Genomic DNA, 24,778 nt, shown 5'->3' on the forward strand with positions numbered 1-24,778 from the left:
CCATCGGCCCCACCTCTTGAGCTGATTTAATCCTGTGGGTCCAGGCGTGCACCTGCAAATGCATTTGCAAGGACCCCTAAGGTAATGGTGAGAACTCCACTTGGTGAGCCACTGTTGCAGACAACACATCACTGCTGAGATTCAGGCATCACAGTGGAATTTAGAAGGAAAATAATCCTTGCTCTGGAGGTGCTTACAGCAGTGGGTCATGGTAGGTATTGATCCATTTGTTCATTTCTTTGGCAAGCTAGAGCCATCATTTTAATTTCCAGGAAAACTTTACCAAGTGTTTTTGGCTTTTTTTTGTACTTACTGCTTAATTGGCCCTATCTTTTTGTTTTTTTGTGTTTTTGTTTGTTTGTTTTTGGTTGTGGGGTCTGAACTCTGGGCCTGTCCCTCAGCTCTTCAGCTCAAGGCTAGCACTCTACCATTTGAGCCATAGCATCATTTCTGGCTTTCTCTACTTATGTGGTGTTGAGGAATCGACCCCAGGGCCTCATGCATGCAAGGCAAGCACTCTACCACTGAGCCACCTCCCCAGCCCCAAATGGCCCTATCTTTAATAAGGAAATAGATCCAGGAAAGTTAGGAACATGCACAAGGTCAACCAGTAAGTGATGGAACCCAGGTGTGGGTACCTAAGACTCCTACTCTTAATCTCTTGTGAAATTTTATGTAAAAGCTGAGTGTGGTGGCTCGTGCCCAAAATCTCAAACTTGAAAGACTGAGCTTCAGGCAAAATCCTATCTCCCAAAAATAAAACCCAGTGTGAACTAGAGTGTCACAGTAAATCCTGGTTCACTGGTTTCCAGGCTTTGCCAGTCCTTGAGTGTCACAGTGCATAGTAATCAGCATGTCTGGTGTATCTGTGTGCCAGAGGCCATGTTGGCCAGTCAAGATCACATGTCTCAGTGTGTGATCCCCCAATCAAAGGACTCCCTCCCCCCCCCCCATTGGTTGTGGGGCTTGAACTAAGGGCCTGGGCACTGTTACTGAGATCTTATGCTCAAGGTTAGTACTCTACTACTTTGAACTATAGCGCCACTTCGTTTTTGAATGATAATTGGAGACAAGAGTCTCACAGGGATTTTTATGCTCATGCCTGCTTTGAACTGCAATCCTCAAATCTGAGTAGCTAGGATTACAGGTATGAGTCTGGCTCTTGGTTAACTCTTGGTTGGCCTGTGAGGAAGCTGGTTATTCTCCCAGTGTGGGCAGTGCCCTCTGGTGGCCACTTTGCCAAGTACAGAAACTAGAGAAGCTACCCTTTATGGTGATCTCATTAAGTACTGTTTCATTATAGTTAATTCATTAAAAAATATATTTTTTGGTGCTGGTACTCAGAGTGTTCCACTCTCCCTAGGCTTTTTCATTGAAGGCTGGCACTACCACTTTAGGCACACCTCTACTTTGGGCTTTTTGTTGGTTAAAGCCCAGGAGGTAAGAGTCTCCTGGACTTTACTGCCTGTTCTAGCTTGTGATCCTCAAGATCTCAGCCTCCTGAGATGTTACGATTTACAAGCGTGAGCCTGGCTAAATTTACAAATTTTTGTTGAGCACCTAATAGGAGGGCAGATTCTTGAGATAGAATTTTGTGGTGCTGGGAAGGTGGCTCAGTGGTAGAGTGCTTGCCTTGCATGCCTGAGGCCCTGGGTTCGATTCCTCAGCACCACATAAGCAAAAAGAAAAAAGCATACTTTGTTGGAGATAAGCAAGTGGTAGGGCGCTAGCCTTGAGCTGAAGAGCTGAGGGACAGCGCCCAGGCCCAGAGTTCAGGCCCCACGACCGGACCCAAAAAAAAAAAAAAAAGAATTTTGTTCCTTTTGTTGAACACCCGCAAGGTACACTTTTCTTATTTATTCACTATAGTGGCAGAGTAAAGTCCTCATTCTCTAAAGATGTCTATATCTTATCCCCCCAGAATCTGTGCATGTAAAATGCTAACTGGCAACAGAAAATTAAGATTGCAATTGGGGTGGGTGCCAGTGGTTCATGCCTGTAATCCTAGCTATTCAGGAGGTTGAGATTTGAGGATCTTGGTTTGAGGCCAGCTCAGACAGGAAAATTCTTAAATCCAATTAACTACTATAAAGCCAGAAGTTGAGCTGTGGCTCAAGTGTTAACCTTGAACAAAATAAAGTTCAGGGGCAGCACCCAAGCCCTGAGTTCAAGTCCCAGTATTGACACATACGCCATACACACATACACACAACCGAAGTTCTAAATAATTTTGCTAAGCAACTGCCCTTCTAAGGGGAAGATTACCCTGGATTAACTTTTCCCCCAAGTTAATCACAGTCTTATAAGCAAAAGAGATGAGAATCAGTATCAGAAAGAGATGAGCTGGGTGCTGGTGGCTCAGGAGGCTGAGATCTGAGGATCTTGGTTCAAAGCCAGCTTTGACAGGAAAGTCCATGAGATTCTAATTAACCACCAGTGGCTCAAGTGGTAGAGTGCTTGCCTTGCAGAGCTCAGGGACAGCACCCAGGCCCAGAGTTCAAGCCCCACAACTGACAAAAAAAAAAAAAAAAAAAGATTTGAGCCAGGCATGGTGGTACATGCCTCTAATCCCAGCATTCAGGAGATAGAAACAGGAAGATAATGAAGAGATCCTGGACCCTGTCAGAGAGACAGAAAAAGATACAGAGATAGAGGAGATGCTAGATTGCTGGCTTTGAATAAAAAGAGAAAGTCATGAATCAAGAGATGCAGGCAGCCTCTAGGTGTAAAAATAAAGAAATGACTTCTTCCCTAGGGCCTCTAGAAGGATCACAGCCACACGTATACCTTGTTTTTCTCCTGGTCAGACCCATTTCATACTTCCGGAACTACAAGATAAATCTCCAGAAATCAGTGCACACCTGTAGTCCAAGCTACCCAGGAAGGAGCCAGATGTAGGAAAATCCCTTGAGTTGCTCAGAAGTTCAGAGCTAGCCTGGGCAACACATTTAACATACCTATTTCCATGTACTCACCAAACACCTCCTTAGAAAGTTCTAACCTTTTGCAGGTTCACAGGCCCTTTGGGAATCTGATGACAACTGTTCTTGTACTCTGCAGATGGGGCACCCCTTCCCCCACCATCTTCACCTGAAGCTTGCGCCCCTAGTGGGCACTCAGAGCTACTGCATCCAGCATTGGGCTTAAAAGGCACCACCCACCGCTAGGGGGCTCCGTGGTGTAGGACAATTCACATTCCCCTCTCAAGGGAATTTTAAGAGTTGAGTGTCTGCTAAGGTTAGTGTCTGCTGGTGGATTGAACTGAGGGAATGTGCCCTGGAGTGCAGCTGTGTTTGGTCCTTGGGTACTTTTCAGTTCTTGTTGGGTGGCAAACACCTTGCAAAACTTGAGGTCAGAGGCTCATGGGACTAGCAGAGGTTGGGAGTGGGGCTATAACACACAGAACAGGGAATGAACGGAGCTAATTCTGAGACGATTGTATGTGATTGGGCTTAGAAGAGTACCTGCATATAGTAAATCTTGGGCTAGGTAATGTTGGCTTGTGCCTGTAATTCTAGCTACACGAGAGGCTGAGATATGGAGAATGGTGGCTTGAGCAGCCAGAGCAGAAAAGTTCAAGAGACCCAATCTTGAAAATAACTGGCAAAATCAGGGCTAAAAGTGAGGTTTAAGTGGTAGAACATCAGCCTAGCAAGTGAGAAGCTCTCAATTCGATCTCTAGTACCACCAATTTTTTTTAAAAGGGAAAGTCTTTGATAAACATTTTCATTGTCATCTTCCGTCCTAGGACCCCCTTCTCCCCAGTCCCCTTTATAGGAACTGTGGTGGTCCCCAGTTGCGCAGATGGATTGACATACATACTTTCACCTAGTTTCTTTTTAGGCCTTTTTTTTTTTTTTTTGCTGGTACTAGGTCTTTAACTCAGGGCTTCTGCTTGCTGGGCAGGTGTTGTATCATTGTGCTCCCTTTTTACGTTAGTTTTTTTTTTTCCAGTCATGGGACTTGAACTCAGGGCTTGGGTGCTGTCCCTGAACTTTCTTGCTTAAGACTAGCACTCTACGACTTTGAGCCACAATGCCACTTCCGGTTTTCTGGTAGTTAATTGGAGATGAGTCTCAAGCACTACCCTGCCCAGGCTGACTTTGAACCGTAATCCTCAGATCTCAGCCTCCTGAGTAGCTAGGATTATAGGCCTAAGCCACCTGCACCCTGCACTTTAGGTTATTTTTTTCCAGATAAGATCTTGAGCGTTTTTACCTGGACCCAGCTTCATATTGCCATCTTCATATTGCCAGCTTCATATGACCAGTGGTGCGCCACCACATCCAGCTTTATTGTTTGAGATGAGGGGAAATCCCTCTGACCTCAGATTGTGACCCTCCTGATACCTGTAGCTGATATTGCTGTTCTGAGCCATCCCCCAGCCTCCCTCAGTGCTTTATCTGGGGGGTGCATGGAAGCACTTCGGGCTATGGGAGGGAGACTAAACCATCTTGGGGCAGAGGGAGCTTCCTAGAGTCACGAGCTGGAAAGGAAATGGTCAAGCATAGAAACTGGAAAAGCAATGCAGGTGGAAGGGACAGCCAACGCAAGGGCAGACAGGTGGGAGTTTTGTGCCCTCAGTAACTGCAGGGAGGTTGATTTTTCTCCTGAGAGACTGCAGAGGCAGATGGGGTTAGATCAGGAAGAGATCGTGGCCGAGCAAAGGAGCCTAGACCTGATCCTAAGCGTGAGGAACCCAATTTGCATCCCTTTACCCTTGGGAATCTTCTCTTTTGTCCTGGAAACCTGAACTCCCCACTCTAGGGGAGAGCCTAGACGTTAAGGTCCGGGGCGAGGAGACCAGGTGGCTGGGGCCAGGCCGGGAGCGAGGGGGCAGGGGAGGGGGGGCGCGGCCCAGCGCTGTGCAGCCGAGAGAGGCCGGAGTCCGAGGCGGGGCTCGGATGGGACACCAGCGGGCCACAGCGAGCCTCGCGAGGCGGGGGAGGCGCCCGGCGGACGAGGGCGGAGCCTCTCGGGCCGCGAGGCTGGAGGCCTCGGGGCGCGGCCGGGGAGTTCGGGTGGGAGCCGCCAAGGCTGGAACAGCTTGGGAGCGGGGCCCAGAGGGGAAAGGCGGGAGTTGTGCCAGGAGAGGAGGGGCGGGCTCTTATGACTCCAGAGCCCTTGGGGGCGGGGCCGAGGAGGAGCCGAGGGCGGAGCCAAGGTGAAGAGAAACGCTGAACTGTCCGGAGCGAGGGCTGGGGGCAAGGATACAGAAGAGGCGTGGTTGTATCGGCGGGGCGTGGAGGGTCGGGACGTACCACGAAGGCCTGGGCGGAGCGCGCGAGAAGAGGGGGCGTGGCCTACGAGAGCGGCGTGGAGGGGCCGGGGCCGGGACTGCGGAGGCCTGGGCGGAGCGCGCAGGAGGAGGGGGCGTGGCCCACAGGAGCGGCGTGAAGGGGGCGGGGCTGCGGAGGTCTGGGCGGGGCGCGGAGGGATAAGAGGCGTGGCTTGGGCGAGGCGGGGAGGGTCCGGGGGCGGGGTGTGCGGAGGCCCGGACGGGACCAGCAGCGGGCGGTGAGGCTGGCCCAGCGCTGTGCAGCTCAGCGCAGCGACCCCCGCGCCCCTCTCCGGCAGCCGCGGCGCCTCAGTCCCGCTCCCGCCATGCCTGAACAACTCTGCGTCGCCGAGTTTCTGGCCGTCACCGCGGAGGACCTCAGCTCTCCGGCCGGGGCCGCCGCCTTCGCCGCCAAGATGCCTCGATACCGGGGGGCGGCGCTGGCGCGGGAGGAGGTGAGGGGGCCTCGGCGGGGGGGGGGCAGGTTCGCGTGGGGCCTGGCTTTGACCTCAGGAGTGACCGTGGCCGCGATGACCCTTCGCTGCGCCCCTGAAACCCGACCCCCACCTAGATCTGTGGGAACCCAGCGCATCTCAGACATCTGCGTACTTTTATGGTCGAAGCCTGGGAGGGCCCCGAGGGGCTGTTTGTGGGGGGCCTCGAGGTCACCTCGATGACAGGCTGCACATGTCAGGGCACATCCCCCCAGTGTTTTGGGCGATCTGCCCTGTCATATGTGTTTGCTTGTGACTTAACAGTTCTGTTTGTATATTCATCTGGGGGGGGTCCCCACAGTGCGCCCCTCTCCATATCACTCCCCTCTGAGAAGCAGGTCAAGTTCCGAACTTACTTCTCCCAGGCTGCGGGGAGGCCCCCTCCCCCTTGCCGCTGGTTCTGAGACTTGGCTCGCCTTGTGGAATGAATGTGAAGTGGGAAGGCGCCAGGAGCCGGGGTTCACCTTGGCTGGGCTCTTGGCAAGTTTATAGGCTCCTCTCCCCTCCCCTCTCTCTTTGTGTTTCCCAGCAAAGCTTCCCAGACTTTTCTTTCTCGCCCTAGCAGGCTGCCCCACCCATTCCCAGGCTCTCTTGTTGCAGTTCATTCTTTTTCTCAGAACTTGCTGCAGCTTTCCCTAGCTCCCCTGCAGGGAATGTTATGGGGTAGACACCTCTGGCTTTGAGCCAACGGAGAATCATATAATTGTGCATCTTCCTTCAAGATGCCCAGAATTCGGGTGAGGTTGTACACTTTAGCAGCTCTAGCCTCCTAGTCTTCACCACAAAAGCTGATCACCTATTAAGTGCAGTGGCAGATAGCATAGTTGCTGTCTGGTGGCTCCTGGCTTCTCAGAAGGCTGAGATCTGAGGATCTGTCTGGATTCGAAGCTAGCTAAAGCAGAAAAAGCTATGAGACTAGTATCTCCAGCTAACTAGCAAAAAGCCAGAAATGGAGGTGTGGCTCAAGTGGTAGAGTGCCAGCCTTCAGCAAAATAGCCAAGCAAGAGTGCAAGCTCCAGTACACACACACACACACACACACACAGTTACCATCTTCAGAGACAGTGTCTTAAGAAGTGTGTCCTCCTCTCCCCTGCTAGCCTGACCTCCAGTTCCCCTTTGTAAAAAGATAGTAGAGGATTTTACATGGAGCTGGGGTTTTAGGAAGGCAGACCTCCTGTGTTCAGAGCCTGGCTCTGCAATTTGCTAACTGGATGAGCTTGGCCACACGACCTGGTTTGTCATCTATGAAATGGGGGCAGTAATGTTTACCTCACAGAGCTATGGCATCACATGAAGCAATGGTGCCAAGCATGCATCTGGATAAATGGAATGAATATCAGGTTAATTGATAGACCTCTTCAGTTTTTACTTTTGCAGTCCTAAGGTTTGAACTCAAGGCCTTGGGCCTGGTAGGCAAATGTTCTACCACTTACCTTTTTCAGGTGGAATCTCATGTTTTGTGTTTCTTTTCTTTTTTTTTGGTTGATCATGGGGCTTAAACTCTGGGCCTGAGCTCTTCAGCTCAAGGGGAGCACTCTACCACTTGAGCCACAGCACCATCTGTGGTTTTCTGTTGGTTTATCTCCAATAAACCAACAGCCTTTCCTGCCTAGGCTGGCTTTGAAACTTGATCCTCAGATCTCAGCCTCCTGAGTAGCTAGGATTACAAGTGTGAGCCACCAGTGCTGGGCTTGTTTTTGTTTTTTAAACTGAGCAGGTACCAGGCTTAGATGCTTGTACCTATGACCTCCAGCTGATACCACAGGTGTGTGCCCTGTAGTGCCTAGTTGATTGATTGAGATTAGGGTCTCGATAGCTTTTTCCTAAGCTGGTCTCCAACAACATTTCCCAGTCTCTGCCTCTCAGGTAATTGGGATTACAGGTATGAGCTACTACATTCGGCAGAAAGACCTCTTTAGACAGTGACTAGGTCTCTTGGGGATTCATTTCTCTAGTTCACAATAGTGTATGTTTTAATGGAAATAAGCCAGTGGGACCGGGAGTCCTTCCTGGAACAGAACCAATTGTTTGGAGGTGAACGTGGATATTTCCCCAGGAGGTTTGCAGGGAAATGCCACCTCTCAGCCTCATCCTCAGGACAGCTTCCTGCAGATTTTCTTCATAACCTTGAATTTCATGACTCAGAAGGGCTTAGTACTATGGGCATCCATCCCTAGGGTCTTTGCCGCTCACTTTCTTTTCTAGGTTGCTCATTAGATCACTAAGGCAGAGCTGAGGGGTCGCAATTTGAATCCTCCTCTGTGGAGAGAAAGGTCTGTTTGTGTCTGTGCACAGGCTCTGCCCGGCTTTGTGTGTGTAAGCACTTTGTGTTGGGGGAAGGGCCCTTAGTAGTCTCAGGCCAGGGTTCACATTTGCCCAGTTCATGCCAGACAAAACGGAGCCTCCTTTGCTTCCAGATCTGTGGTTGGTGCACAGGCAAGGTTCATTTTTGCAACATGAAAGGCTTGGGGCGGGGTGAGGGGAGGGGGGTAACACAGCTTTCCCCCCTCAACATTTTGGTGCCCTAGAAGTTAAGGATTTGACCTTTGGATTAGATTTTTCTCGGGTTTCTTGGGTTTGTATGTTGTTATTATATTGTGCGCATGTGTAGTGTAATGTTGCGACTTTTTTCCCTCCCCAATTCTTTCTGGGCATGGCTAACCCACCCCCAGGCTTGAAGTTCCATGTGATTGAACCAAAATGCAGTGATTCTTGAATCAATTCTTCTGTTTCTGGCTGGTTTCTTGAAGTAACTAGGGACCTTGTTTTAGAACTTATAGCCTTTTTAGTTTTTTCCTTTTCTTTCTTTCTTTGTAAAAATTTTTTTGGGAACACTAGGGAGTCAAACTCAGGGCTTTTTACTTGCTAGGCAAGTGTTCTTATTGCGTGAGCCATATGTCCAACCTTTTTGCTCTGGTTATTTTTCAGATAGGGTCTCTTTTTGGCTCTTCAGCTCAAGGCTAGCGCTCTACCACTTGAGCCACAGTGCCACCTCCAGCTTTTTCCTTTTTGCTTATGTGGTGCTGAGGAATCGAACCCAGGGCCTCATGCATGCAAGGCAAGCGCTCTACCACTGAGCCACCTTCCCAGCCCTGGACCATGGCATTCTGTTTTATATTTCCTGCTGCAGCTGGGATGACAGGCAAGTACCACCTTGCATAGCTTTTATTGTTTTGGTCATAGGGTTTGAACTCCAGCCTGGGCTCTGTCTCTGAGTTCCTTTAGCTCAAGGCTAGTGCTCTGCCACTTCAAGCCACAGAACCACTTCCGTTTTTCTGGTGTTTAATTGGAGGTAAGAGTCTCAGAGACTTTCCGGCCTGGGCTGGCTTCAAACTGTGATCCGTAGATCTCAGCCTCCTGAATAACCGGGATCACAGGTGTGAACCACCAGTGCCCAGCTTCTTGCATAACTTTTAATGTTGAGATGGGGGTCTTGTAAAGTTTTTGTTTTTCCTCTAGACTGGCCTGAGTGGTGGATCTTAGACTCTTGAGTAGCTAAGACGACAGGTACATACCACTGTGCCCAGCAACTGGTTCGGATGAAGTCCTTTGAACTTTTTGCCTAGGTCTGCCTTGAGCCTTCTGATCTTTACCTCTCATGTAGCTGAGATTACAGATGTAAGCCACCAGGTGCCCAGCAAGACTTGTGAACTTTTTGGTAGCCCTATAAGGACCCTGACTATGTTCCAGGAAACTAGAATGTCTAGATAAGGAACCCCTTAAAATAACTTCTTTAAGGTAATCCTAAGATAACTTTATTTATTTATTTATTGGTCAGTCCTGGGGCCTGAACTCTGGGCCTGGGTGCTGTCCCTCAGTTCTTCAGCTCAAGGCTAGCACTCTACCACTTGAGCCACAGCCTCACTTCTGTGTTTTTCTGCTTATGTGATGCAGAGGAGTTGAATCCAGGGCTTCATGTATGCAAGGCAAGCACTCTACCAATCAGCCACCTTCCCAGCCCAAATGGAGAAACTAATGTCCAGAGAGGACAACAGACTTTCCATTGGGGGAGTGGCATTTTCTTCCAGTGTTCCAGGGTCCTGTTATCTTTCCAAGTTCATCTATCTGTCTTTTTTTTTTTTTTTTTTTTTTGGGTCCGGTCTTGGGGCCTGAACTCTGGGCCTGGGCGCTGTCCCTCAGCTCTTCAGCTGAAGGCTAGTGCCCTACCACTTGAGCCACAGCGCCACTTCCGGCTTTTTTCTTTTTGCTTATGTGGTGCTGAGGAATCGAACCCAGGGCCTCAGGCATGCAAGGCAAGCGCTCTACCACTGAGCCACCTTCCCAGCCCCATGTATGGAGGTTTTAAGATAATCATCAGACCATCTTCCTCCTGTCCTGGGCTCCTTTACAGCTGTCATCCCATAGATATTCACAATGACATCGATGAAAACTGGCCCAGAGAGGTTAAGGTACTCGTTCTATGTCATCACACAACAGGGTCTCTCTGATTCCTGTGCTCTGGCCAGTTTTCCATGCCATCTCTGTCCTAGGCACCAAGGACATAAAGATGCTGCTTTGGAGGGTTGATTGGTTGGGAAGTGCTGACCACCCTAACGAGGTAAATAGGAGTGCCAAGACCTGTCCTGCCTGCCTGGTAAAGGAACCATCAGTGTGATAGGAGAGAAACAGAGCAGGCAAGGGGGAGACCCAGTGAGGATCAGTGCAACTAGAGAGGGCTTCCTGGAGGAAGCAACACTTGTGGGAGGACAGATGATCCTCACTTAGTGGAGAACCCAAGCGAATGAATGCGGGGACTATGGGAAGAGAGCTCATCAGGAAACCCAGTAAGCCCATTTGACATATGTTCTCCTAGAAGTAATTGCTGTGGGCATGCACATATTTATAACCTATGACCCCAGACAGAGAAGTCAGGGATGGGGGACGTTTCCTACATTGGTAACATGTCTTACCAATGCACACATTTTAACTTTGGATGGAGACAAATTTATCTTTTTTTTGGTGATATTTGCTCTTTGGAGTCTTGTTTTGTTGAGTTTTACTATTCTTGTGAATTTTATTTGGTTCATAGTGTGTCTGTATCTGTTTTAGTGTAAAAATTATGTAATCCTAGAGATTATTTGCAGGAAGTACCTGTTGAAGTGTTTTGTTTTTCTTCTGTTGGTTTTGGGTCTTGAATTCAAGGCTTCTGCTCTGTCCCTGAGCTCTTTTGCTCAAGGTCAGCACTCTACCACTTTGAGCCACAGCTCCACTTTTGGTTTTCTGGTTGTTGTTCGGAGATAAGAGTCTCATTCCTTTCCTGTCTGGGCTGGCTTCGAACTGCAGTGATCCTCAGATCTCAGCCTCCTGAGTAGCTGGGTTACAGGCATGAACCACAGGTGCCTGGCTAGAAGTTTATGAAGAATTAGAGGTGCTTGGCCCAGGCCTGGAGGTCCAGGCTGGGAAGATGTTAGGAGGCAGCCAGCTTCCTCCTCCTCCTCCCTCTCTTCTTGTGTTTCTCTCTACACGTCTCATGAAGATGGGATCTCATCATTACACAGGCTCCAGAGTACAGCTTTGGTCCTCCCATCCCAGTCACGTGACCTTACTGATCCAGTGTCCAAAGGTAACATGAGCCAGAATTGTGTCCTACTTCCAAGTTCCTGGCCTAGGTTTCCAGCCCAGCCCAGCCCAGCTTCTAGATTGCTTCCAGAAGATAGGTCTCCACCCCTGCCTTCATCAGCAGAGGCCATAGAGGGATAGACTCAGGCAGGATAAAGATGGCCACATAGCCCTACTATGTGAGAGAGGAGCTTCTCAGAGGGCCCAGGGCCCAGACTCCCACGCACATCCTGCAGCTCCTCTCCATTCCACACACTTGGCTCCAGGGAGTGTCATGGACCACACTGTCTTCTCCCACCCCTGGTAGTTCCTTTACCCATAGTCTCAGTGCGGAAAGCCCAGGCACAGGCAGTAAGAAGATGGATTGGGATGATCAGGGGGAGGGGACTTAGAGGGCCTGGACATGAATGTGGTGTTGGAACTTTTGACCCTGTCCACTTGCCAGGGAATGGATGAGGTGAGACCTACCATGGGACGCAGCTTGTGGGCCACATCCGATCATGAGCACATCGCTCAGTAAGAGAGGCGGCCCCTATCTAGGGAGCTCCAGCCTCTTCTGGAGCAGTCAAACAGGAAGCCCAGCAACAACGATGGCAGGAATTGCATGTCAGGCCAAGTGGCCGGCAGGGTCACTAAGGTCCGTGAGGCTGGGTCCTGGGTCTTCATCTCCCCCTGCTAGCCTCACTGACTAGACAACTGGGTCTGTCCCTATGGCTTCCGTCCCCTCCCTTTGGTGACTCACAGCCCAGACTTCTATTGCAGCTGTTCACTCCGAGTGTACTCATGACCCCCCAGGCTGGCCTCCAGGTGCCCACTCCAGCGATGATATCTCCTCTCGCTCTGTCACACAGAAGCCTCACATTGCCACATGCTTCCCTGAGCGACGCTGCAATCTGCCCACTGCACTCCATTTCCCCTAGCCCACCCCCCCCACCCAGCACAGGCCCCTGCCTTCACCCCAGCTCACTTCCCCCAATAGTAAGTACCAGCTCTCTCCTTTGCAGCACAAAACATAGCTTTTGTGTTTCTCTGTATAATTATTTTATTATTTAGATCTGACTGCAATTTTGGTGTTGTTGGCCGTGGGGCTTGAACTCTGGGCTTGGGCGCTACCCCTGCACTCTTCAGCTCAAGGCGAGCGCTCTACCACTTGACCCACAGCGCCACTTCTAGTTTTCTAGTGGTTTTACTGAAGATAAGAGTCTCATGGACTTCCCTGCCCAGGCTGGCTTTGAACCATGATCCTCAGATCTCAGCCTCCTGAGTAGCTAGGATTACAGGCATGAGCCACCGGAGCCTGCCTGGCTAGATCTGCCTTTTTGATACACTAATTTCTGTGATGCTAGAATCTAATCTCATGTTATATTCCCTGTGTATGTGTGTGGATTGCTTTCTGTGCCAGTACTGGGGCTTGAACTCAGAGCCTTGTACCTTTGATTGGCTTTTTCCCCCAGGCCTGGCACACTACCACCCTACTTGTAGCTTTTTTGCTGGTTATTGGAGGTAAGAGTCTTGAAGATTTGCTTGTTAAGGTTGGTTTCAAACCATGAATCTCAGCCTCCTCAGTAACTGGAATTAGACAGCAATGAGCCACCAGCACCTGGCTAATATATTTTGGAATAGCTGGGAATTGAGCCGAAGGCCTTGTACATGCTAAGCACACAGAACTAGAGTCCTGGCCTCACATATGTATCATAGCACCAAGGTGGGCATTTATTGGTTAAATGACAAGAAAAAAACTAAAAAGATATATTTGTAGAGAATGGTGTAGGGATACACTAATGGAGGAAACAGTTTAAGCAACGGCCCTGAGGCCTGACAATAACATTCCACAATACACATAGTGCTGAAAGGAGGCCAAAGGGGCAGAAGTGAAAGGCAAAGGAAGAGCAGCACCAGGAGAGTTTGGGGAAGCAGACAGGGGCTCCTCGGCCGTGCTAGAGAACTTGATTCTAGCTGTTGTGCTGACAAGCAGTTTATTTCTCAGAAAGATCATGTCAGCTGATAAGTTGAGATTAGACTGGAGATGGAAGCAATTGCCCAGGAAGGACGATGGCAGTGTGGGTGGGGTTGTGATTGGTGGAAGGAGAAAGACGTGGGCAGATGGTAAAAGGATTTTCTAAGTAATAACATCAGGGTTGGTTGGTGGAGCGCCCATGATGAGTGGTCAACAATGGTTGTCACATATCTTTCTCTTCCTTTAATTTTGGGGATGGGACCCAGAGCCCCATGCAAGCTAGGCAAGCTCTCTATCACTGACCTCCAGCTCCAGCTCAGGTCCCAAATTGTAGGTGCCAAGAAGGGGAAATCAGAGAAGAAAACCAATGTGCATGGGAAAAGATAAAAAAATTCCAGTTAAGCCGGGTGCTGGTGGCTCACGCCTGTAATCCTAGCTACTCAGGAGGCTGAGATCTGAGGATCTCGATTCAAAGCCAGCCCGGGCAGGAGAGACTGTGAGACTCCTATCTCCAATAAACCACCAGAAAACCGGAAGTGGCGCTGTAGCTCAAGTGGTAGAGCGCTCTTCTTGAGCTGAAGAGCTGAGGGACAGCGCCCAGGCCCAGAGTTCAAGTCCCATGACCGACAAAAAAAAAAAAATTCCAGTCGTACATCTCAGATAATCAAGTAGGAATGTCAGTTGGGGCCTGGCTTGGGTTCTAACCTATCACCCTAGCTATTGTGGAGACTGAGATCTAGAGGATCACAGTTTGAGAATTCTGTGTAACTCTAAACTAGCCAGCAAAAAATTAGGCTAGAGGCACAGCTCAAGTGGTAAAGTGCCAGCCTTGAGTCAGCAAGTCCAATGAGCACAAAGCGCTAAGTTCAAACCACAGTACTAGAAAAAAAGGCAGTTAGCTGCATGAGTTTGGCACTCAGTGGAGTGGGCTGGAGTTGTACAGGTGTGAGTTCCCTGTGCTCAGATAGGGGTTTCGAAAGTGCATCCTTGTGAGAACCACCTAGTCCCAACCCCAGATGGATGTGTTGAGCCACTTACGGAAAGCCCCAGCATCTTCCTGGGCTGCTGTAAATGGAAGAGGAATTCACTGAATGGAAAGTTCGTGGCCATCCAGGAGCCAGAGAACTAGGGCTGAGCAGCCGGCAGGATCTTGGCCAGGATTGTGCTGCCGCCGAGTCACTTTGTCAGGAGACTGCTGCCATATGCTAAATGCCATTGCTCGTGCATTGTCCTCTGGACTCGAGAGGGGCTCTGTGGCTGCAGCTGCCACCGGCACCCACGTGGATCTTCCACCACCGTCTCTGCAGTGGCTCAGAGCCAGTAGCGGGGGCCTCTGAAGTAGTTGAGCTGAGGTGCAAACAAGGCTGTAAAGCAAGAATTTGGTCTTTTCAGGTGTGGTTGGTTAAGACTTGAGTAGTTGATAATACCTCAGTGCCAGGAAGGAGATTCAGATGTCAGACTAGTAGGGGAAAAAAAAAAATCCAGTGTCCTAGGCAGCAGGTTTGGCAGGTCTTTGGGGTGTCTGGAATCTGCATTTCACCCAGCTCTGCCAGGAGAGGCCCAGCTGAAGGGTCTGAGAGTCCCACTTATGTCCATCCCAGTGTGGGAATGGATGGTCACCCCAGGAGAGGACTGAAGAGGGTCCGGGCCCTGAACCTTAAGCTCTGAGGTCCCCCCACCCCCCCCCTGTTTGGAGAGCAGGGCAGAGGCGATGCTCCAAGCCCCGGTGGCTGGGACCTGGGCTCTGGGCTCTGCACGGGCCTGCTGTGCCCGCAGCGTTGTCCCTGAGGTGCCCATCACCCTCTCGTATCAGTCTCAGTGCTCACTTCCTCGCCTCAGGTCCAGCTGCTTGTGGCCATGGAGGCCACGCAGGTGGGACTTGGAGCAGAAGGAACATGCAGTCGCCGAAGGCTACTGGATGATGTCATTCTTAGATGTCGCAAGAAGGTCCCTTCCCTGGGCCTAGCGCAGGGGCCAGCGTGCACGGGGCAGTGAGTGGCTCCACGGACTCCGAGGTAGCCTGCGCATTTATGGAACACTGGGAGCAGTGGCTGGAAGCTCACTGACTCCACTAGCTTTAGACCCTGATGAAGCTTTGAGGAAGCCCTCCAGGCTGACCCTGCAGAATCTGAATGTCCAGGGGTGAGGCTCTCAGAGATGCCCAGGTAGAACAACATGGTAAGCAGTGACATGAACACCCAGGGCTGGTGATCCATTCCACCATGTCTACAGAGCACCTGCTGGGCACGGGGCAGCTCTGAGCTCTTGGACATGACTGGGCAAGATCCCATCCAGTAGTGGAAGAACGCTGCAGGTGAGAGGGTGATTGACAGCCTTCAGGGTCATGGTTGAGTTCAGTGGCCAGGGGCCAGTGACTGAGGTCACCACACATGTGGGTTTGAATTACTATTGGCTGTGTAACCTTAGGCAAATAACTTGATCTTTCTGAATCTGGTTTCCCCACCTGGAAGTAAGAGGTGATGATAACTCTTGTGAGTTTGGTTGAGGGAATTACGTATAAAGCATCTATCGTATACCTGGCATATAACAGGTACGTGTTAATTAAAAAAATATCTTTGAGTAAAAACATGAGTAAGCCTGCCTGCACACTAGGTAAAAGGGTCAGGAGCTGGGCAGGGTGTGATGATACATGCCTGTAATCCCAGCTACTCAGTGAGTGGAGGTAGGAAGACATTGGTCTGAGTCTGGCTCAGGCAAAGGCATGAAAGAGCCTTCTTGAAACACAAACTAAAACAAGAAGGCTCTACTAGTAGAGCACTTGCCTAGCAAGCATGAGGTGGTGAGTTCAAACCCAGTACTAGACAAGAGAGGACTAGGGATTCCACATGGTTGCAGCTGAGGTGAGGCAGTTTCTGTGAGAGCACGAGAGTTCTTTGCGTGGCCCTGGCACAAAGCAGGAACCTGCCCTTGGCTCTGCCCTTTGCTCTCTCCCTTTTACTGTTTCTTCATCAAACATTTGCCAAGAGCTCACCCAGCTCTTGGATCTGGCTGCACACTCTAACCCCCTTTTGGAAAGATTTGTTTAAAAAGTTGTAAGTCTGGGCAAGGTGGATTACCCCTGTAATCCTAGCTGACATCCACAAGATTTTCATTTGAGGCTATCCCAGGCAAAGCTCATGAGACCCTCTCTCAACCAATAAAAATGTAGTTAGCCATGTCCGTTAGCCTAACTCTGCCAGCAGCATAAATAGTAGGATCATATCTGCTCTGGGCATAAATGTGAGGCCCTGTGAGTGCCTGCCTAGCAAGCAAGTCAGAGTACTGCGGGGGTGAGGAGGAAGAAAATGTATCGTTTTAGCCATTTTAACACGTACAATTTGCCAGGAGCCGGTGGCTCACGCCTGTAATCCTAGCTACTCAGGAGGATGAGATCTGAGGATCATAGTTCAAAGCCAGCCCCTGCAGGAGAGTCCATGAGATTAACCACTAGAAAACCAGAAGTGGTGCTATGGCTCAAGCGGTAGAGCGCTTGCCTTGAGCTGAAGAGCACAGGGACAGCGCCCAAGCCCAGAGTTCAAGCCCTACGACCAACAAAAAAAAAAGAGCTCAGGGATAGTGCCCACACCCTGAGTTCAAGCCTCATGACTGACCAAAAAAAAAAAGCACCATGCAATTTAGTGATCCTAAAAAGGAACACACATGCACACACACACTCACACTCACACGGGTACCAGCAGCTTTCTGCCTGTGTAGATTTGCTTATCCCCACAGTTCACACAGCCTTCTGTGTCCAGCTTCTTTCAGTAGCAACCTTAATGTTTTCAGAGTTCATCTGTGTTTTCTGGGTTGTTTTCAAAGCAATTAAAACACGCAAACACGCCAGGTGGTACTGCGATCATTTCCACCTTCATCATGTGATTCCCCACATAAAGACGTTCTGAAGCATAAGCAGGTGAGCTAATCTAGTGAGCAGGTTGTCATGTGACTTATGGGATGTCCTGGGAACTGAACCCAAGATGCTGTCTTTGATTGTCTGAAACTCAAATCAAGGGCGCATTCTCCATTTATTGTTGTTAGAGTCAGATCTGGCAACTTGCAGTGAGTGGTAGAGCCAGGGTTTGTATTTGAGCAATATGCCACAGAGCTGTGTTATGCTTCATGACCTTGCTTCCCATTCCAGGGCTTCCATGGAGTCTCAGTGGAGGGAGAGCGTAGGGCCTATGAAACAGTTGCTTATTATCCCATGTGAGGGGGCAGAGGCTCAGAGAAGCTAAGCCTCTTGCCTTAGTCACACAGCAAAGAGTACTAGAACCTTAGTCTTGATCTCAGGACAGTGTGACATGAAAGCTAGAGTTCTTGATTCTACTGCTTTTCCTATATACTAATATTCTTTTTTTGGGGGGGGAGGGTCCGGTTGTGCGCCTGAACTCTGGGCCTGGGTGCTGTCCCTCAGCTCTTCAGCTCAAGGCTAGCACTCTACCACTTGAGCCACAGCGCCATGTCCGGCCTTTTTCTGCTTATGCAGTGCTGAGGAATTGAACCCAGGGCCTCATGCATGCAAGGCAAGCACTCTACCACTGAGCCACATTCCCAGCCCTATACTAATATTCTTTTATTATTATTATATTTTTGGAGGTGTAGGTATTGGGGCTTGAACTCAGGGCGTGGGGCTGTCCCTTAGCTTCTCAAGGCTGGTGCTCTGTTTCCAGCTTCTTGCTGATTAGTTGAGGATAAGAGTTTTATAGACTTTCCTGCCTGGACTGGCTTTGAACTACAATCCTCAGATCTCAGCTTTCTGAGTAGTTAGGAATAAGGCATGAACCACTGGCACCTGGTTTCATTCTTCATTTAATCACTCATTCATTCCACACATGTTTAAGGATGCCCTCATGCCAGAGCTGCCTGGGCTGGCATTACAGAACCAGGGCACATGAGACAGTCCTTGCCCTTCTAGAATTTTCAGTCCCATCAAGGTCAGACATGGGTGGGTCACAGGGCCGGGACCACTGTCTGATAAATCCTGTGGTTGGCTTGAAGTGACAGAAAGGTGGTGGGAAGGGAGGAAGTGTCAGCTGACAGGGAGAGACAGAGGGTCTGGAGACAGAGGGGGAAGGGCCCCAGGCAGAGGAAGCAGCAGGAGCTGAGTCTGGCTGCTGGACACAGCTTTAGCACAGACAGGAAATTGCCAAGAGCTCCATTGATGGAGAGCAAAGGGTTAAGGACAGGTAGTAAGCCCAGGAGGACACAGGTCCATCCTGGCCACCAGAGGAGCCCAGAGGGCCAGGGTGGGAGGCGCCAGACCCTGTGCTGCTCTGTCCAGCGGCAGGTTGGGCTCTCCCCCAGGGCTGCCAGCCAGGGGTCAGGCGGGAATCTTCGGGAATCTTCAGCCATCAGCCAGGCAAAGTTGTTGATCTCTTAGCTCATCGCCTCCGGGCAGTCTCTTGAGGAAAACTCCAGCCAGGAAGCTTGGGGTTTGCAGAGGCCTCCACATAGTTGAGGTCACAGCTCCTTTCCTGTAGCCCCCTCTCCTCAGCGCCGGGGCTGAGCTGGCGAGGCTGGACAGATGCCCGGGCTGGGAGCCCTCCTGGAGGCTCCGCGGAGACGCATGGCAGGCAGGGGCTCCAGCAATGCAGGAAGGAAAACAGCCCGAGGTGGAGAGATCCTGAAATAATAAATAGCAGAGCTTGCAGGAGCCTTCCCTGTCACCCCCCTGGCCTCTTCATTCCAGACTGGGAGCCCAGAAGAGGAGGCCCAGGGAGGGAGGAGAAGGGGAGCGGTCACCTCTTGGGGCTGGAGCAGATGGGGCTGGCCCAGATGCTGGCTTTCAGGCCTGGCAGAATGGCCACTCCGTGTGGCAGAGGCAGGCAGGGCTACCTCTGTACGGAGACACAGAGGGCAGCTGGAAGAGCTTTCCCCATCCCAGTCTGACTGCTTGGTTCCTTTTTGGTGCTGGGTGTGGGGGTTTCCCCAGGTACAACTCTCTACAGCTTTCTGGGCCTGCTGCTGCTGGCCCAAGCTGGGGTGGCCAGAAATCCCAACTCTGAGTCCCAGAGCTCCTCTAGAGCCCTGAAATCATTGTATTAGATAGGGAATCTCAGATCTCCGCCTCCTGAGTAGCTAGGATTGCAAGCATGAGCCACTGCTGCCTGGTGTCCTCTAAGACTTTGGGCAAATTGGCCAACCTATCCCAGTACAGAGGCTAATCACTACCTTACCAGGCCGTTGGGAGGAAGAGCAGGGCACAAACTGCTTATCCCAAATGAGCACTCCTAAGTAGGGCGGTGGTGGATGCAAGTTGGTAATAGGCAAATCCTGGGAGTCCTTCCTGTTGGAAAGGGCCACCCTATGGCCAGGCTGGACTCCCTGTACCTGCTTAGGCTGCAGCCAAGTCCTAGAGTGGAAAGATCTTCTTTTCTTCCCTTCTGCCCCTTTCTCTCTCTCTCTCTCTCTCTCTCTCTCTCTCTCTCTCTCTCTCTCTCTCTCTCTCTCTCTCTCCCCCTCCCTCTCCCCCCTCTCTCTCCCTCTCTCTCTCTCCCTCCCTTTCTCTCTCTCTGTCTTTTTTTTTGGGGGGGGGTCCGGTCGTGGGCCTGAACTCTGGGCCTGGGCGCTGTCCCTCAGCTCTTCAGCTCAAGGCTAGCGCTCTACCACTTGAGCCACCGCACCACTTCCGGCTTTTTTTCTTTTTTGCTTATGTGGGGCTGAGGAATCGAACCCAGGGCCTCATGCATGCAAAGCAAGCGCTCTACTGCTGAGCCACCTTTCCAGCCCCTCTTTCTTTTTCTTTTTAAAAAACAATAACAACAACAACAAATCCCTCCCTCCCTCTCTCCCTCCCTCCCTCCTTCCTTCCTTAAGGTTTTAATCTCAGGGCCTTGTGCTTGCTTAGAGAATCTAGAGAATCACTCTACCCCTTGAGTCATGCCCTCAGCATTTTTTGCTTTACTTATTTTTCAGGTTTGGTTCTAGACTTAAGCTTAGGCCCGCCTTGGACCTTGGCCTTTCTGCATAGCGGAAGGATCTGTGCCCTGTTTGTTTTAGTTTTTTTGTTTTTTTTGTTTTGTTTTTGAGTGGGATTGGGGTGTGTGGGGGAGATCCTAGGGCTTGAACTCGGTTTTGGGAGCTGTCCCTGAGCTTTTGTGCTCAAGGCTAGCACTCTACTACTTGAGTCACACCCCCACTTTACGCTTTTTTTTTTAAGTAGTTAATTAAGGAGCCTCATGGGCTTTCCTGCTATGTCTGACTTTGAACCTCGATTCCCAGATCTCAGCTTTCTGGGTAGTTAGAATAACAAGTATGAGCCACCAACATCTGGTTTAGTTTTTTTGTTTGTTTGTTTGTTTTTTTTTGGGTCCGGTCGTGGGGCCTGAACTCTGGGCCTGGACGCTGTCCCTCAGCTCTTCAGCTCAAGGCTATGCTCTACCACTTGAGCCACAGCGCCACTTCCGGCTTTTTTCTTTTTGCTTATGTGTTGCTGAGGAATCGAACCCAGGGCCTCAGGCATGCAAGGCAAGCGCTCTACCTTCCCAGCCCCCTGGTTTAGTTTTTGAGATAAGGTCTGGTTAATTTTTTTTCCAAGTTTGGTCTTGGATTATGATGCTCTATTTCTACCTCCTGACTGGCTGGGACTATAGGTATGCATCACTATAAGTGGTCTCTGGAGCAGAATTTGCTACTGGGAGAATTTGTCAAGCCCTTTCCTCTTGTTCAGACCCCCAAGGGTGCTACCACTTACAGGACACAACCCAGAAGTTTGGGTAAAAGCATGGCTTCTGCAGTCTGGAAGTTTAGGTTTCAGCATTTGACAAGTTGTGTGAGCTTGGCACATGCCATGACTTCCCTGGGCCTCAGTTTCCTCATCTATGAAGCCTCCTGGGGTTGCTCAGAGGATCATGTGGAGACTCAAAGTAGGTCCAGGACCAAGAATTAAGCCTGGCATGTAGTAGGTGGCCGATGCTCCTGTGCACGCTCAGCAGTGCGCAGCCTCTGCTCTGAAGGCTCATCCCTCGCCTCCTTTCCCCCATCACCTCCTCATTTATGACTTTGAAGAAGCTTCCTTCTGCCTTGGGTGAGTTGGGTGGTGCTTGGTGCTGCTATCCTGTGCCAGGCTTTTCAAGGCCTCCTTGGTTCTTAGCAAGCAGCTCCTCATCTGTGTTCTGTGAGCACCTGAGACAGGGACCAGTTCTGATACCTTTCATCCCAGCGCCAGGCCTGTGTCACATGTGCCTTCCTCCCCCAGTAGGTGGCAAGGGGAGGTTTAAGGATTTGAGGTCCTGCAGATAGGCCATAGCATAGGCCCAGCTTTTCTGAATATAAGAACCCTTTGTTGGCTGGGTACTGGTGGCTCACGTCTGAAATCCTAGGTACTTAGGAGGCTCAGATCAGAGGATCATGGTTCAAAGCTAGCCCAGGCAGGAAAGACGATCGTCTACATTTCCTGTAAATTAATAATTGGATCTAGAAGTGAGAAATTCTAGTTCTTTGCACTTCACATATCATTCATTTAATGTCTTGAGTACAACTTGGAATGCTCATTAAAATACCATGTTTTAATGATCACGTTTAATAGGTAGAACATGTAATTTAACTTTCCTGCCCTCATCATCAAAGATCAAAGGAGGAGGGCGTACAGGAGTGAAGAGAGGAAAGGGATGGGTGCACTCATATTTAATGCACACTCTTTGAAACTGGGAAAACTGAGGGGAGGGGTCAGGTTGGGAGAGATGGGGGAGAATGAGGAAGGGGTGACATCAATCAAGATGTATTCATAAACTGATTTGTTGAATAGTAACGCCTTTGTCCAAGTACCTAAAGATAATAAAAATACAATTAAAAGGGGCTGGAAAGGTGGCTCAGTGGTAGAGCGCTTGCCTTGCATGCCGGAGGCCCTGAGTTCGATTCCTTAGCACCACATAAGCAAAAAAAGAAAAAAAGTCGGAAGTGGCTCTGTGGCTCAAGTGGTAGAGCGCTAGCCTTGAGCTGAAGAGCTGAGGGACAGCGCCCAAGCCCAGAGTTCAGGCCCCACGACCGGACCCAAAAAAAGAAAAAAATACAATTAAAAGATCAGCCAGGCACTGGTGGCTCCTGCCTGTAATCCTAGCTATTCACAAGGCTGAGATCTGAGGATCACGGTTCAAAGCCAGCCTGGGAAGGAAAATCCATGAGACACTTATCTCCAATAAACCACTAGAAACCTGGAAGTGGCACTGTGGCTCAAGCGGTAAAGCATTCCCCTTGAGCTGAAGAGTACAGGGATAGCACCCAAGCCCAGAGTTCAAGCCCCACAACTAACAAACAAAAAAAAAAAGATCGGGCTGGGAAGGTGGCTCAGTGGTAGAGTACTTGCCTTGCATGCTCGAGGCCCTGGGTTCGATTCCTCAGCACCACATAAGAAAAAAGCCAGAAGTGGCGCTGTGGCTCAAGTGGTAGAGTGCTAGCCTTGAGATGAAGAGCTGAGGGACAGCGCCCAGGCCCAGAGTTCAGACCTCACGACTGGACCCAAAAAAGAAAAAAAAAAAAAAGATCTAGGAGCCAGATTTGCCCTCACAGAGCTGCTTTCCTACCTTCCCACACCAGGTGTACGGTTAATGTTGATGGAGAAATGTGGGAAAGGACTCTAGCATTCAGAGATGCTTTAAAAGCCCCTAGGCCTGATTCATCCCAACAACGCATACATTGTTGGAGAGTGGTCCAATCAATTTGTGAGAGTTTTTCCCTTCTGCCCAGAAATTTGCTGGCTCAGAGAACTGTTCTGATTGGTCTATAGTGCTCACAGTGGGTGTGGCACCAGAGGGCTTTGGTGGGTCCTGGGGAGTGAACTTGTTTGAGCCTTTGTTTTACAGTCTGTAAAAGTCTATTGGAAGAAATATAGTGGATGTTCTCTTATGCTGTGTTTCAAGGACATGATGGTGGTTCAAGGCAAAGACAGAAATGTTTGGTCTGGTGGTACTGGAATTTTAAATTTAAATTTTATTTTTTTCCAGCTGTGGGGCTTGAACTCAGGGCCTGAGCACTGTCCCTGAGCTCTTCTGCTCAAGGCTAGCACTCTACCACTTTGAGCCACACCCCACTTCTGGTTTTTGAGTGGTTAATTGGAGAGTTTTTGAGAGGTTAATTGGAGATAAGAGTCTCACAGGGACTTTTTTTTTTCTTTCTTTCTTTTTTTTTTTGGTCCGTCATGGGGCCTGAACTCTGAGCTTGGGCGCTGTCCCTGTGCTCTTCAGCTCAAGGCAAGCGCTCTACCACTTGAGCCACAGTGCCACTTCCGGTTTTCTAGTTGTTTATTGGAGGTAAGAGTCTCACGGACTTTCCTGCCCAGGCTGGCTTTGAACCTCGATCCTCAGATCTCAGCTTCCTGAGTAGCTAGGATTACAGGTATGAGCCACCGGTGCCCGGCTTTACAGGGACTTTTCTGCCTATGTTAGCTTAGAATCACGATCCTCAGATCTCAATCTCCTGAGTAGCTAGGATTACAGGTGTGAACACTCAGCTTTTTAAAAGTTATTCTTTTTATTATTTTATTGATTGTGGTAGAGTCTTGTTTGCTTTTTGCCTGTGCTGCCCTGGAACTGCAGTCACCCTGATTTCTACCTTTTAAGTAACTGGAGTTATGTGTGTGATCCACAGACCCCCCAGCTTTCCTTTGGTGTTACCCAGGATTGACCTAAGACCTAGATCTTGCTGTCTCCACCTCTCAAATAAATGACAGGTATACAACACTACACTCAGCCCTCAAAATGGTTCCCATCTGTGGTACCAACTATAATTGACAACAGGTGTTTACAGGTGGAGACTACCTGGGGAGTCAGCTTAGCAGAAGGATGAGCCAAACCCAGGGTCAGTGGGAAAAATAATTGTGATTGATTACTGGCAATGGTCATAGGAGTTCCAAATTGGTGCCAGAACCTTACAGTATAATGGCCGAAAGGAGTGAATATCCAGTAATAATATTTAATCTTCAGTTCCCTGGGCCCTGGCTTTAGTAGCTCTGCCCTGTTGGTTGAGTTGCCATGGTAATCACAGCTGGCTCAGAAACCACAGGAATGAAGAATGGGTTCTATTGACCCGGGAATGGGGCTTGCAGAATGACTTTCAGGTAAGGCAGCAGGGAGCCCATGGCCCCTAATGTTACACTGTGGGCAGGCTCAGTGGTAGAATGCTTGCCTAGCACATGCAAGGGTCTGATCCATCCTAGCACTGCCAAAAGAAGGAATGAAATCTAGATGGCCATCCATTCTAATCCAGAATCTGATGTCTGAATTGCTCTTAGCACCTGAAGTCCTTGAATACCTCGAGCCGCTGGGAGCTCCCCCGTTCCAGGGGTTACCTCTTCTTCTCTTGGGAACTTCTTTCCTTGGATGTTTGCTCCAAATTCATTACTGCTCAAAACCTGTTTTCTTTGGCTTGGCACCCCATCTCTCTCTCTCTCTCATTTACTTTATTGTTATAATAGAAGTGATATACAGAGGGTTACATTTACATGCGTCAAGTAATGAGTGTATTTCCTTTGGCATAGTATCATTTGTTCCC

At 49.8% G+C, this 24,778-nt stretch overlaps 1 protein-coding gene across 1 annotated transcript in view; it reads left to right on the forward strand.

The window, feature by feature from the left end:
- Window positions 1-5,561: 5,561 nt before the first annotated feature.
- Window positions 5,562-24,778, forward strand: part of Asap3 (ArfGAP with SH3 domain, ankyrin repeat and PH domain 3) — a 56,283-nt gene continuing 37,066 nt past the window's right edge. Inside the window, exon 1 of the mRNA XM_013031003.1 lies at window positions 5,562-5,733. Within this exon, the coding sequence (XP_012886457.1) occupies window positions 5,605-5,733 (129 nt within the window). The 5' untranslated portion in view covers window positions 5,562-5,604. The remainder of the gene's footprint in view (window positions 5,734-24,778) is intronic.

Source organism: Dipodomys ordii, unplaced genomic scaffold, assembly GCF_000151885.1.
Source record: "Dipodomys ordii isolate 6190 unplaced genomic scaffold, Dord_2.0 Scaffold6, whole genome shotgun sequence".
Lineage (NCBI taxonomy): Eukaryota > Metazoa > Chordata > Mammalia > Rodentia > Heteromyidae > Dipodomys > Dipodomys ordii.